The sequence below is a fragment of the Fukomys damarensis genome, unplaced genomic scaffold (genome assembly GCF_012274545.1).
Source record: "Fukomys damarensis isolate Sample0158 unplaced genomic scaffold, DMR_v1.0_HiC HiC_scaffold_8, whole genome shotgun sequence".
In the NCBI taxonomy this organism is placed as follows: Eukaryota; Metazoa; Chordata; class Mammalia; order Rodentia; family Bathyergidae; genus Fukomys; species Fukomys damarensis.
The window spans coordinates 2,425,766-2,439,079 of NW_022900920.1; the positions used below are offsets into that span (position 1 = coordinate 2,425,766).

General features: G+C 43.9%; 1 protein-coding gene and 1 non-coding gene across 8 annotated transcripts in view; one reads left to right on the forward strand and one right to left on the reverse strand.

The window, feature by feature from the left end:
* The first annotated feature begins 3,925 nt into the window (after nt 1-3,925).
* Zfyve27 (zinc finger FYVE-type containing 27) overlaps nt 3,926-13,314 on the forward strand; it is a 22,324-nt gene continuing 12,935 nt past the window's right edge. For 6 of the 7 annotated variants that reach the window (XM_010638491.2, XM_010638493.3, XM_010638495.3 and 3 more), the window contains exons 1-4: nt 3,926-4,002; nt 5,141-5,338; nt 8,732-8,802; nt 10,580-10,766. In XM_010638491.2, the coding sequence (XP_010636793.1) occupies nt 5,142-5,338; nt 8,732-8,802; nt 10,580-10,766 (455 nt within the window). In that variant the 5' untranslated portion in view covers nt 3,926-4,002; nt 5,141. Of the gene's footprint in view, nt 4,003-5,140; nt 5,339-8,731; nt 8,803-10,579; nt 10,767-13,314 lie in introns of those variants that run through there. The other variant, XM_010638497.2, reaches the window with a different exon arrangement.
* On the reverse strand, nt 11,933-12,034 carry LOC117285342. The gene has a single exon (XR_004516344.1). It is a non-coding gene; the product is annotated as a U6 spliceosomal RNA (small nuclear RNA).

The following is a 13,314-nucleotide window of genomic DNA, read 5'->3' on the forward strand; positions in this document are numbered from 1 at the left end:
TTTCTTCTATCCTCCAATAATCCTCCCAAATAATGTGTAGGAGTTTTGAATAATATTCCTCAATTATAAAGCAGGTGGAGGTGAAAACCAATACTATCACTAGCCACAACCAGTCTGAAGCCAGTGGTCCAGAAAGACCCAAGTAGTACAGTTAGAAACAAAGGAGCCACGTGAGTCATCTAAACCTAAATAGCACCCAACATTTATTCCTGCTTCCACTATCCTAAGAGAGGTATAAGATGAAATAACAAAAGCCTAAGAGATTGCTATGCCCTCCAGCACTGGCACCAAGAGAGATTCAGTGAGAGGTACCTAAAGTCAGGAGGCCTGGCCTTTAAAATAGTGAAAGCCAAAAAAAAACAAAAGAAAACAAAACTGAAAGCCTTGGTTATCAGTCATCTCTTTGCTTCTCTCCTTTCCCCCTTTTCCTGTTGCTGCTGCTACCTTTCCTGTGATCTTCAATAAATGTAGCCACCACTTACTACTTACCATTGGGTGCATGTTGGCAATTCTTCCCTTGTCATACATAAGAACCTGGACTATTACTGGCCCATTTAACTGTATCACGAGGAGGAAGAATTGCAAAGAAAGTGAAATTTTTATTTGGAGTGAATTATTTATGGTAGACTTTCAGGAAATTGAGACATTGAAGTCAAATTTTTTCTTCTAAGAAGAGAAGAGAAGAGTCTTCTTAGTTTAAATACTAGATTGTCCAGAAAACTTCTCTACCTCCTCGCTTAGTCTAAATCTGTCCTTTTTTTATGCACATACTTTTACTACAGGACTCACTGCTTTGTATTATGGTGAAGTCAGTGTCTCCTATTCAACAAGGGTCCATGCAGGGTAGAAATTGAAACTTGATATCAAGTCTCAGTCACCATTTTAAGAAATGGGCATTATGCTGGATCTTAGGTGAAAGAAACACAAATTCAGCCCTCCAGAAGTCAACAACCAGGAAGAGAGCAAAGCTACATTCATGTCTAGCTAGAATTCAAGGAAGAAATTGACATGCACATTTATTGGGTACTTACTTTGTGCTAGGAGCTTGACAGAGTTAAAGTCAAATTAGTTCCTCAGGACTCTCACAGCCTAGAGAGACCTCGTACATGCCAAGTGCTGGGGTGGGATAAGCACATGGAGAAAAATCAGAAGGGGCACCAACCTAATTCAGACGGCCTTCAGGAAATATTCCTGAAGGGCTGAAACTTGACCTGAGTTTTGGAGCAAGAATAAGTTGATTAAGAATGGGAAGGAAAATCTGAAAAAGGCATAGCACTGCAAGACATGACACACCTGGGGAACTTCCAGAGGCGTATTCTCTAGAGGTGACAGGGTGGTCCTAAAAACGTATCAGCAAGAGGGTGGTCTGAGCAGGAGACGGAGAGGGAGGGTGAAGAAATGGGAGAAGTGAGGGTGGGACGGCACTGCCCTCTCCAGGAGTTCCAACCTGGAGCTGGTTCAGGAGAGGGAAAAACAGTGGAGCCTTCAGAAGCTATCTGCATAAAAAGACCAAGGAGACCTTCTGGGAAAAGACTCATACCAGGGGAGGAGAAGCAGAGGCCTGCAGATAGCTTTCAGATGGGTCAAAATGCTGAGCTCATTCTTCTTCTTCTTCTTCTTCTTCTTCTTCTTCTTCTTCTTCTTTTTTTTTTTGGTACCGGGGATTGAACTGGGGTCCTCGTGCTTGCAAGGCAGGCAGTGGAACCACTGAGCTAAATCCCCAGCCCTAGCTCATTCTTCTGAGGGGTAGTGAGGGAGTGATTTCTGAAGATAGCTAAGTGGTATGTGTGGGATGTCTACATTCTAGCCCTTCTTGTCTGATTTCTGGGCTGCTTGTGATGGTGATAGGGTTTTGAGTAAAAATAAAAACGAACGACTGCTATCAATTTTTGAACGCTTATACTAGGAATTTATATCCATTAGCTCATTTAATTATCACCACAGGCCTGTGAGGTTGCTATGATAATTATCTCCATTTTATAGCTGGAAAAACCAACTGAGCAACTCATCCAATGAGAAGGCTTCTTATCCTACTCATGTTGGCACTGGCATATTCCAGTTAAAAGAAAATTAAACTAAACAAGGAACTATAAAAATTCCCACATAGTATGAGCATTTGATTTTGAGATAACTGTAAATATAGTTATGAGAAATAACAGAGATATCCCTTGTACTGTCCATCATTAATAACATCTTCAAATCCTTCTTTACAGAATGCCTACAATGTGTCAGATGCTGTTCCAGTTGCTGAGGACATCGATATGAAAAATTTTAGCAGAGTCCTGAGAATAAACAACCCTAGGGAGTGTCTGGAATCAGAGGGAAGGGGATTCCAGATGGACAACATTTGGGGGACAGTAAGAAGACTCCTAAGGGACCCTGATTGTAGGAAGATGAGCAGGAGAGGATGATATCATGTTGGCTAAGGTGCACAATTATTTGAGGAGGGAAGAGGAGTGTGACTCTAGTGCTGCAAAGCTCACCTGCAAGGAGGACCCGAGATGTCCATTGGATTTAGCAGCCAGGATGTCACAGGTGAGTAGTCAGGTAGTCCAGTGGCACGTAGGAAAGCAGGATTTTGGCGCAGTGGAGTGACTGGGTATGGAAGCAAAGGTAGAAAGGGGTAAATATAACATTTTTCATGGATTTTTTTCCCTAGGACAAGTGGCAAGAGCTGCTCAGAGTGTGGATTTCAGGGCTGGTTGGATAATTCAAGGCCCCAACAAGTAAGGGTTGGAATTCTGAACACAGCTGAGTCCTGGCTGGAGGAGCACGACAATTTTCTGAAAGGAGATACTTACAGGAAGAGATGTGGATAAACTGTGGTTTAGAGGGAAGTGATTATTTCCAGCTGGGGCAACCAGGGATGGCTTGCAAACATCTGACTCTTGCTGGGAGGAATGGGTTGGATTGGGAGAAGTAAGAGTGGCAGAAGGGCATTTCAAGCAATAAAGGAGACAGGAGCCCAAGGAGTGTCTGAAGAAAACAATAGAGCAGTTCAGTTGGCTGACACTGAGGCACCTGAAGATAGAGTAGCAGAGATGAGGCCAGGAAGTGCAGGTAAAAGTGGGTAGCATATAGGTATGTTTGGTAGGGCTGGGGTTGGTAACATGGGAGGTTCAAATCCCAGGTCCTGATAGCGTACTTGCTGTGACACACGAGAATTTCCTTAACATATGTCGGATATTTCCTTTGTAAAATGGCGATACTCCTAATCGGGTTATTGGAGAACTACATAATACCCCACAAGAGCTTAGTCAGGTGCTTGGCAGTTGGTGAGCCCTCAGTAAGTATAACTGTTATTAATGCACAGTCATCGCACTTTGTAGCTTCAGGGACATTACCGGGACCGCACAGTGTGAAGGGGATTGAGCTGGGAAAGACTGATCCAGTATCCTGTGTACAGCAGGAGACGCAGAACTACATTCTCTGCTTGGTACTGGTATAGGTACTGGTATACAGGACATGTATGGTTCCTTTTCTGGATTCACAAACTAACAGCCAGGTAAGTGCCTGCCGAAGTTCTCAAGGGATGATGATGTAAATTTTTCAATTGTGCTTCTCTCCACACTGTTTTTTGCCAGAATCTTTCAGAGCTAGAAGGCGTAGCAAAGCGTAGGGTCACTAGGCGTGTGCTCTTAGGCTCCAACATTTTGTGAGTCTCTGCCTCACAAACGTAGAGCTAATTCTAGCAGCTATAGAGGAAAAGGTGCGCAGGCGCAGTGAGGAAGAGTGCGCTTACCTTTGAGGGAACTAAGCCTGGCGTCGGGGCCAGGGGCGGTACCGCCGCGCTGACGTCACGGGCACGCCGCCGCGCAGAGACTCGCGTCCCGGAAGTGGCGGTGGCAGCGGAGGTGGCCCTCAGACTTGCCAGTTCGGAACGGCGCTGGGAGGCGTCGTCGCACAGTAGTGGGGTGGGCCCGAAGAAAGTGTCGGCGGGCCAGTGGCCTTCCCGGTGCCGCCGGCCGTCCCTTCCCCTCCCCCTACCGAGCCAGCGACCGGGTAGGTGCGGTGTCATCACGTCCCCGCCTCTGTGTTCCAGGACTGTGCAGAGCTGGGCGTTCGGACCCGGTGGGGCCGCCACCTGCTGGCTGAGCGACCTTGGGCGTGGCCTCCGTCTGGGCTTCTGCGGCTCCAACAGGCTTCCTGAGCTGCAGAGGTGGCGGTGTAGGCATCTGCTGCTGCTGACCTGCTTTATTCCTTCCTAGGCTCCAGCGCCCCGCCTCAGACCTTTACCCCATGCTTTGTCCACGGGGATTTCAGTCTCCCAACAACCCCTTTGTTGTCTCCCCACCTTCGGCTGCAATTTAATGCCTGGGACTGGCTGTTTGCGGAGGTTCCGCCCCCTCATTTGCTGCTGAGCGTTCGGGGTCGTAGGACTTTCAAATTAGGAAAGAGCCTGAAGGTTTTTGTGGCTCTCTTCATCAGAAAGGGGAGACTGCAAATGCGGTGTTTTGGAATGTGCTTGCTGCGGTATGGGCAGGGCTGGTCCATGAGATTGTTGGGAACAGAGGGAGAGGAAGGATTACAGAGGCTGGGTAAGGTAGAAAGAGGATGGTAGTCCTGGATGAATGTAGCTCATTTTACTCATTTAGCAAGTTGAGTTATTATACACCTAATGTGTACAGGAACTGTGATGAATGGAGACTAGCCAAATAGTCGGAGGAAACAGGCAAAGACTTCCAGAGCAAGGGACTGATATGTAAACTGACACTGGAAGGTTGAATAGTAATTAACGGGTAAGGAATGAAAGAAAAGCCAGGTATGCTTGGGTGTAGTTGTAATCCCAGGACCTTCTGCCCATTTTGAGGCCAGCCTGGGTTACACAGCAAGACACTTGTCAAAAAGGGAAGAAAAAGTATTCCAGGCCGTCATTTCTCTTGAGAGCACAGGCTGCCTCCCTCCAGCAAACATGGAGCCTGGTTGTTACATCTGCATTCTGGTTGGGTCTGTGGGGCAAAGAGCATTGGATGGGAGTCTGAAGAACAGGATTTGTGTCTGAGTAATTATTAACTTCAGTTTTCTCCTCTGTGAAATGGGTATTCCACATGTAATCCACTTCACTTTTGGAATAATTCAAGAAGTGTGTTGGGCTTGGGCGTGCAATACATACAAATGTTGGGAATTATTATGGTTACAGGATGCAGACGTCAGAGCGTGAGGGGAGTGGTTCTGAAGTGAGCCCTGGCACGATGCCTGAGGTGCCCTTGGAATGTCCACCTGTCCCTACCAAGACCCCAGCATTTGATCTTTTCAACTTGGTTCTATCCTACAAGAGGCTGGAGATCTACTTGGAACCTCTGAAGGATGCAGGTGATGGTGTTCGATACTTGCTCAGGTACAGACTTTATGGAGTTGTTTTGGCCTGCTGGACCTTCTGCTTCTCTGCTCTGTAGTAGTGCTGTCTATTTAGGCAATGGTTGGGCTATCTTTTCTGCCCTAGTGAGGGCCAGTTCTGGATAGTTTATTTGGCCTCTGGATTTATCCAGGCCTACCCGGTGTCTCAGCGCCTATCCAGAAGAGGCAGGCCTGGGGAACCATCTGGCTCTTTAATCAAGCTTTTTCTTTGTGACTGGAAAAGGTCCTGTCTCAGGACAGATAGACTCATTCAGTGTTGGCCTTCTGTAGCTTTGGCAAGCTTATTTTTTTCTCCCTTGTCTTACAATTTTAGCATAATTATTAAAATTAGGATATAATTTTGAAAAAAGTTAGAAACAAATACAAGTAAGCGGGTACCATTTTCACTAGTTGCCGGGAGCTATGGGTCTCACTTCTTCCCTTGTCCTGCTGTGCTTTTCATTCTTCCTAATGTTCTTTTCTTCTTCTTTCAGCTCACTTTGATCAAATTCAGGTCCTTGCGCTTGCAAGGCAGGCCACTGAACTGCTGAGCTAAATCCCTGGCGTAAAAGTGTTTTAATATTTTAAATTACAGATAGATGGCTTCTACTACCTGAATACTTCAGTTTCTGTCTGTAAATAATTAAGGACATTTTCTTTCATCATCAACATCACATCTAACATAATAATAAATAATTCCTTGATATCTTTTTATGCTTGATTTATATCTAGGTTCTCTAGTTTTCCCCAGGAATGTCATGAAGAATTGCTTTGGCCAAATCAGTTCCTAATCCAGGCCCATGCATGGTGTGTGATTAAGACATAAAGGCAGGAGGCTGGGGATTTAACTCAGTGGTGCCACCACCTGCCCCTCTCAAGCTCAAGGTCCTGAGTTCTATCCCCAGTACCAAAAAAAAAAAAAAAAAAAAAAAAAAAAAAGTAAGGGACAAAAGTTCCTTAAATATTTTTCAATCCAAACCAATCACTTGTTTCATCCATGGTAAAAAGACTGAGCTAACTGTTCTAGAGAATTTCCCATCAAGATTTGTCTGTTTATTTACAGTGCAAACTGGAAGTTAGATGTAAAAGATGGACTAAATTCAAGTAAAAAAAGATTCTTTTTTGGCAAAGATAAATATTGTGTCCTTATTATTGTATCTCATCAGGAATCTCCTAAAACCTTAACTTAGAGCCTGTTGGTGGATTTTAGGGGTTAGTGAATCCCCTGAAATGGCATGTAAAATTGTGTGTGTTCGTGCATGTTTATTTCAAGGGAAGAAATTCTAGTTTGATCTGTTCCTTCAGTACTTGGAAAGACTGGTGGGAGGCAGGGTGAGCAGAGTTTGGTTATTTCTTAGAGTGCTGTTGAGTCGTCTTCTTCGCCTCAGTTTAGAAATGGTGGTCGTCACCATCATCATCATCATCATCTGGAGACAGGGGCTTTTATGTTGCCCAGTGTTCCAGAGTCATGTTCTCTACTGTAAATCATCCTGCTCTTGGTGCAAGAGGTAGGAAGGAGGAGGAGTTGGTTAGAGCTAGATGGAGGCAGAACATCACACCTAACCCCTTCTCTCCCACCCAGTGTGATCTCCCCTGCTGGCCAAGGGAACGCTGGTCTGTGAATGTGGCTATCAGATTAATATGTGCTTTTGATTATTCTTTTCTTAGTAAAGAGGATTTGACTTTAAAGACTTTAAATCTTGGGCTTTGGCTATTAGGTCTGAACCTGAAGCTGCAGTCAATTTTAGAAGACTCTTTTTTGGGATCAGCCACTCCATTATGTGGGTCTCCCAGAACCCAGAACATTAGGAAGAATGGGAGAGTTTTGGAAATGAAAGTGACTTCAGTGGTGCTGTGGTGTTTCTATTTCAGGAGTACGATTGGCCTTAGTTTCTGTTTAGCTTTTACTCTGGTAGCAGCCACTAGAGGTACTGAGGTCTGATTAGGATAATACAGGTGAGTGTGTTGCATTTCAAGAGAAAGACGAAGAGTGTTATTTCATTCCCTCCTAATTTTTATTAAAAAGTCTCATGTAAACTAACGTCACTTAGGCATGGTGGTGTATACTTATACTCTCAGCATTCAAGAGACTTAGGGGAATGGGCATGAGTTCAGGGTCTGCCTGGGCTGCATAGCGAATTCAAGGCCAGTCTGATAAACCAAACAACAACAAATTAACCTCATTTAGTAACTGAAATTCTCTAATTAGAGCATAAAAAAATACAGTTAAGTTCTAAGTGAATTGTTTGCCACTGTTTACCCGATTCTCTTTGTCTCTGATGGCTCACCTTGTGTACACTGGCACTGCTATAGAGTTTAGGTATCAGTGTACCCGGGATTTGGCTTGGTACCACCACCTACCTTGCAAGCACAAGGTCCTGAGTTTGATTCCTGGTACAAGGAAAAAAAAATTTTTTTTAGGTATCAGTGACTTCATTATCACATCTGTGCTCTTATGTCCCTAGTAAATGTCTCTTACTAAAGACTAAGCCAGCAGCACTTGCTTGACCTCAGCAATCTGAACCTCTGGTCTTTTTCTTTCCTCCTTGGGAACTACTCCATTGCCATTTGAAAGCTGTGTCTGTACCTGTTTCTATCTGTTCCTGTTCATAAGGGTGTCTTTGCTGAGTGAATCCTGCATTCTAGTTTCATCTTCAGTTTTTAATACATTTAAATAAAATCATTATTATTCTTCCCCTTTTTAATATGCAAGATAAACTCAGATAAACTCAGACTCTCAAAATATAGACATAAGATGATAAAGTCTCAAAAGGAGGCAAAAAAAATCCGTAATTGGTTCTTTTTTGATTTCTTAGGCAGTGGTTGTAAGTTCTCATGAAGTGGTGAAAAAGAATAAAGGAACAAATTAAAGAAGGATGTCCGTTCTCAAGGAGAAGAGGCAGTTATAAAGCACAGGTGAAGCGGAACCTCTTGGACCACATCTATAATCCCAGCACTCTGGGGGCGCTAAGGCAGGAGGACAGCAAGTCCAGCCAGCCTGGGTAACTTAGCAACTTAAGGAGACCCATTCTCAATATTAAAAGAAAGAAAAAGGGCTGGGGGAATATAGCTTAGTGTGAAGGCCCTGGGCTCAGTCTCTAGTACTGCAAAAGTAACAGGTGAAACAGCATTAGCCAGGTTCCTTAACAGAAACCTCCTTTTGGGAGGAAATTTTACAGGTCTAGTTTTCTCACTCTAGGGCTAATTAAGATATGACCTCTTTTCTCTTCTCCTGGTTGCTTATCTAAGAGAAAGGCTCACTTTTTATTTCTCTGTGGTTGTCTGCGCCCCAGGCCTCTTCCTCATCTCCTGGCTTGGATGTCCCATCTTTGCTGTCAGCGCACCCCTCCCAGCTGGAGAGTGTCTGTGTGTTGATCAGGACTCTGTTTTGTAGGTGGCAGACACCTTTGTGTTCCTTGCTGAGCTGCCTGAGCCTCAACATCTTGTTCCTCACATTGAATGAGGGTAAGAACTGCTTTCAAGGCTGGTGGGTTTTTGTGACTGATTGGTGGAGGAATACTGCAATACTGCTGTGTGTGCAAGAGCCCCTCCTCTTGCCCTGGGTTAGTTTCTCTCTGTGTCTGCTTGGAGTCAGAACACAGTCTCTGAAGGGATGATGCAGGCTGAGCTGCTGGGGCAACCAAGGGCAAACTATTTAACCCATTTGTTGATGCCTAACTTTCTTCTTTAAAAGAAAGATAATAATGCTTTTCTCATAGGGTACATGTGAGGAAGGAGATAGTCTGTGTGTAGCACTTTGTACAGTGCCTGGCATAATAGAATCAACAGCCAGTACATTGTAGCTGCTATTATTGTTATTATTGTTTCCTTCTTAACTGATTACTAATGGATTGACTTTTATCCATTGTGCTTTTCTAGCTCATTCTGGGGTCATCTGGAGACATGACATGGGGTAAAGGTACTAAAGGATGAGCTGAGAAGGCATTTTTTTTTCCGGTTTCATTGTTATTTCTTATCCAGCAAATGAGCCTTGGGTTCTGCCCAGCAGTCCCAGCAGTGAGGAGAGGCCTGAAGCCTTTGAGAGAGACATATGAATGTAGGAATGTAGGTCCTAGGTGGTGATGTCTCCAGCAGCCACAGTGTTTGCTGTGACTGAACCCTTTCCCTGGTCAGAACTGGCAGATGATGCCAGAAAAAAACCAGCCCCTTTAGGGGAATGAGTAAAGGGGCAGGGACAGAATGTTCTGAGGAGCTAATCCTTTGTATATGTATTCTTTCTTGTAGTGAACACATTTTCCAAAGTCTCCTTTTTTCTCTCTGGAGATAATGGACTCAGGGTTAAAAATAAACCCAGTTCCTACAAGATTTCATTCTTTTTCTTAGATAGACTCATCTTTGATCAAAACTTCCTAGGATGTTATATTTCCAAAGTAAATCAGTTCCTATGGTAGGTATTGAACAAGCATTTACTGTGGGCCTGGTGCTCCTTAGCTTGCTGTTGGGATAGCAAGTAATTTTGGCCTCTGTATTTCTCAATCCACAGTGTCCTATGGTACCCTCAAAGCTAAAGGAAAGACTCTGTCTGTCCTCATGGCTCAAAGATCTGAATGGTAGTTATTGTGAACTTGCAGCAGTGAGACTCCAGGCATGAGCTGCCTACTGTGTGCTAGCAGCATTTTTTAATGTATTAGAGGGCCAGAGATGTAGCTCAGTGGTGCCAAACCTGCCTGGTAAGTGCAAGGTCCTGAGTTCAATTCCCAGTACCAAAAAACAAACAAACAAACAAACAAACAAAAAAAACCCAACAACTCAACAGTAACAACAAGAACCAGCTAGAGGCAGGCATGGTGACACATTCCTGTAATCCCAGCTCTTGGGAGGCTGAGGGAGGAGGATTGCTATAAGTTTGAGGACAGTGTGGGCTACCTAGTGAGTTCAAGGCCAGCCTAAACAACGTAGTAAAACCCTATCTCAAAACAAAACAAAAAACAACCAAAAACAAAAGTCCCCAAAACAAAATAAGCAAGAGCTACATCAGTGACTGGACAGAGTGCAGTTCTCAAGAGCTTATATTAGTGGAAGAGACACTAGCTTATAAGGAAAGTCAAAGCTTGGATAAGGGGGCTGATGGGTGGGCTAAGACACCAGGTCTTACTGGGTGACCAGGAAAGGCTGCTTAAGCAGAGTCCTGGTGGAGGCAAGGGAGCAAGCGAGTGGACATGGTGGGTAGGCTTGTAGGCCTTGCTTACCTGTTCTACATACAGTGTTCTTGATCCCATAGGTGCTTGGTACTCAGTGGGTGCCTTGATGATTTCAGCGCCCGCCCTGCTGGGCTACCTTCAGGAGGTTTGCCGGGCACGGCTTCCAGAGTCTGAGTTGATGCGGAAGAAATATCACAGCATAAGGCAGGAAGACCTGCAGAAAGTTCGCCTTTCCCGCCCGGAAGCCATGGCTGAGGTGAAGAGCTTGTGAGTATGGACAAGAGGAAAGGGGATGGGAGCAAGCTGAATTCAAGAATAGCAGCAGCCACCACACTAAGTGCTTGCTGAGTGCACAAGGGACTGTATTGGGTGAACCACAGATGTTACTTCATTTAATCTTTCTAACAGTTCTGGGCAGTGGCTCCTATTATTATCCTCCACTTAGGGGTGAAAAAAAGAGTTAGAAAGTGACCAAGCTGGGTTGAGACTCCATATCCAGCTGACCTCATAGCTGTGCTCTTTCTCCTAAAGAGATGGTCTGGAGTCTTTAAGCATGCACCTGCAGGAGCCACTGTCTGGGTTCAAATCCCAGCTCTTCCACATATGTAGCATCGGACAAGTCACTTAGCTTCCCTACACCTGAGATTTATCATCTGTTAAATGAGACGAGGATAGGGCTCACTCACAGGGTGCTTGGGAAGGTTGCTTGTTTGCTTGGTACTCAGGAAGTGCTTAGTAAATGTTAGTCATCATTGCTGAATTTTTGGAGAAACTTCCAAAACCTGACAGAGTTGGTATTTTGAGGAAGTGTCCTAAGACTGTTGAATAATAATAATATGGGCCGGGGATTTAGCTCAGTGGTTCAGTGGCCTGCCTTGCAAGCGCAAGGACCCGAGTTCAATCCCCGGTACCAAAAAAAAAAAAACTGGGGATTGAACTCGGGTCCTTGGGCTTGCAAGGCGGGTGGCAGAACCACTGAGCTAAATCCCCCGCCTTACTGTTGAATAATAATAACTGTGACTACTTGAGAGGCGCTGTGTAGGATTTTGCTGTAACGGTGGGAGTAAAAGTAACAAGTGCTTGGGTCCTGCCCAGAAATTCTGAGTCATCAGGAGTGGGTCCTTAATATCTATTTTTTGTTTGTTTTTGTTTTTTAAAACGCTTTAATTTCTAGGGCACACAGAAAAATTGAGCAGGAAGCTCAGAGAATTCCCATATCCTCCTCTTCCTTCTACCACAGTCACCGGAAGTTTAGCATCTTCCACCACAGGGTTCATTTGTTACAGTTAGTGAACCTACATTAAGACATGATCTTCATGCCGTGTCCTTCGTCTACCTGAGGGCTCCCTGTTGGCCTTGTGCATTCTGTGTGTTTTGACAAATGGAAAATGACATATATCCATTGTATCATACAGAGTACTTTCACTATCCTCAAAATCTTAAAAAATTTCATGAATTTGCATGTCATCCTTGGGCAGGGGCCACACCAATCTTCCCTTCTAATTCCAATGTTAGTATATACACTGTTGAAATGAAGACTCAGTATCTTTTTTTTTTTTAATTTAAAGTTTGAAATTTTAAATTTACAGAAGAGCAAGAATGTAGTTCCTATATTCCCTTTACCCAGCTAGAACAGTTATTCTCTTGTACATTCACTGTCCTGCAATCAGAATTAGAAAATTTAACATAACATTAACATTAGTACTATTATATTTATGTATATTTCATAGTCACATTATAACAATTCTATTAATAAAGTTCTTTTTTCCCTCTCCTTGTCCTAGAATCATACCCAGAGCTTTAGACATGCTATGCATGTGCTCTACCACTGATCTATACCCAGCCCTTTATTAATAAAGTTCTTTATGTCAGTTTCCCCTCTACCAGGATCTAGTGTGGGATCACACATTATGTTGGGTATTTTGTTTTATGTTTGGCAGGATGGGGATGGAACCTGGGGCCTTGCCTTGGCTCTACTGAGTGTATCCTTATCCCTTAACATTTAGCTTTTATGTCTCTTTAGTCTCCTTTAATCTGGAGCAGCTCTTCAGTCTGTGTTTCTTATGACCTTGACATATTTAATACAGTTTTTTATCTCGTAGAAGCTCCCTCAATTTTGTTTGTGTGGTTCCTCCTGATTAGATTTGGATTATGCATTTTTGGCAGGACTGTGACAAGTGATGTGTTGTCGCTGCTTCCATATCATGGGCACATGATGTCAAGAAATACTAACTTTGGGTCGGGGATTTAGCTCAGCGGTGCTGCTGCCTGTCTGTCAAGCACAAGGTCCTGAGTTCGATCCCTGGTACCAAAAAAAAAAAAAAATGATCACCTGCTTAAGGTTTCTCCATTGTAAATTATCATTTTAATTTTCATTGTTAGTAATCTGAGGGGAGATACTTTAAGACTATGTATATTTTGTTCCTTATCAGACATTTCACTAACTGCTTTATTTTTATTTATTTTTTAAAAATAGGAGCTCATTGTGTTTCAGGCTGCCCTTGAACTCACTATGTAGCCCATTTGGCCTCAAACTCACCATCTTCTTTCCTTAGCCTTCCAGAGTGCAGGGATTGCAGGCGTGTGCCCCTTGCCTGATTCACCCACTGCTTTAAAAACCTTTGGTGGGTCTTGCCTTAACACATTCATGATGGGGCTGTAGTGCATATGTCCTTGCTGTTGGGCAGCTTGAATCACTGGCACCATAGGTGTGCCTGTCCCATTGTGTTGCTTGTACAAATAGATCTAATCATGTACATTGGTCTTTTTACTGATAAAATTAATAAAAAGCCACCCAGTGGGACAGTCATGCCTG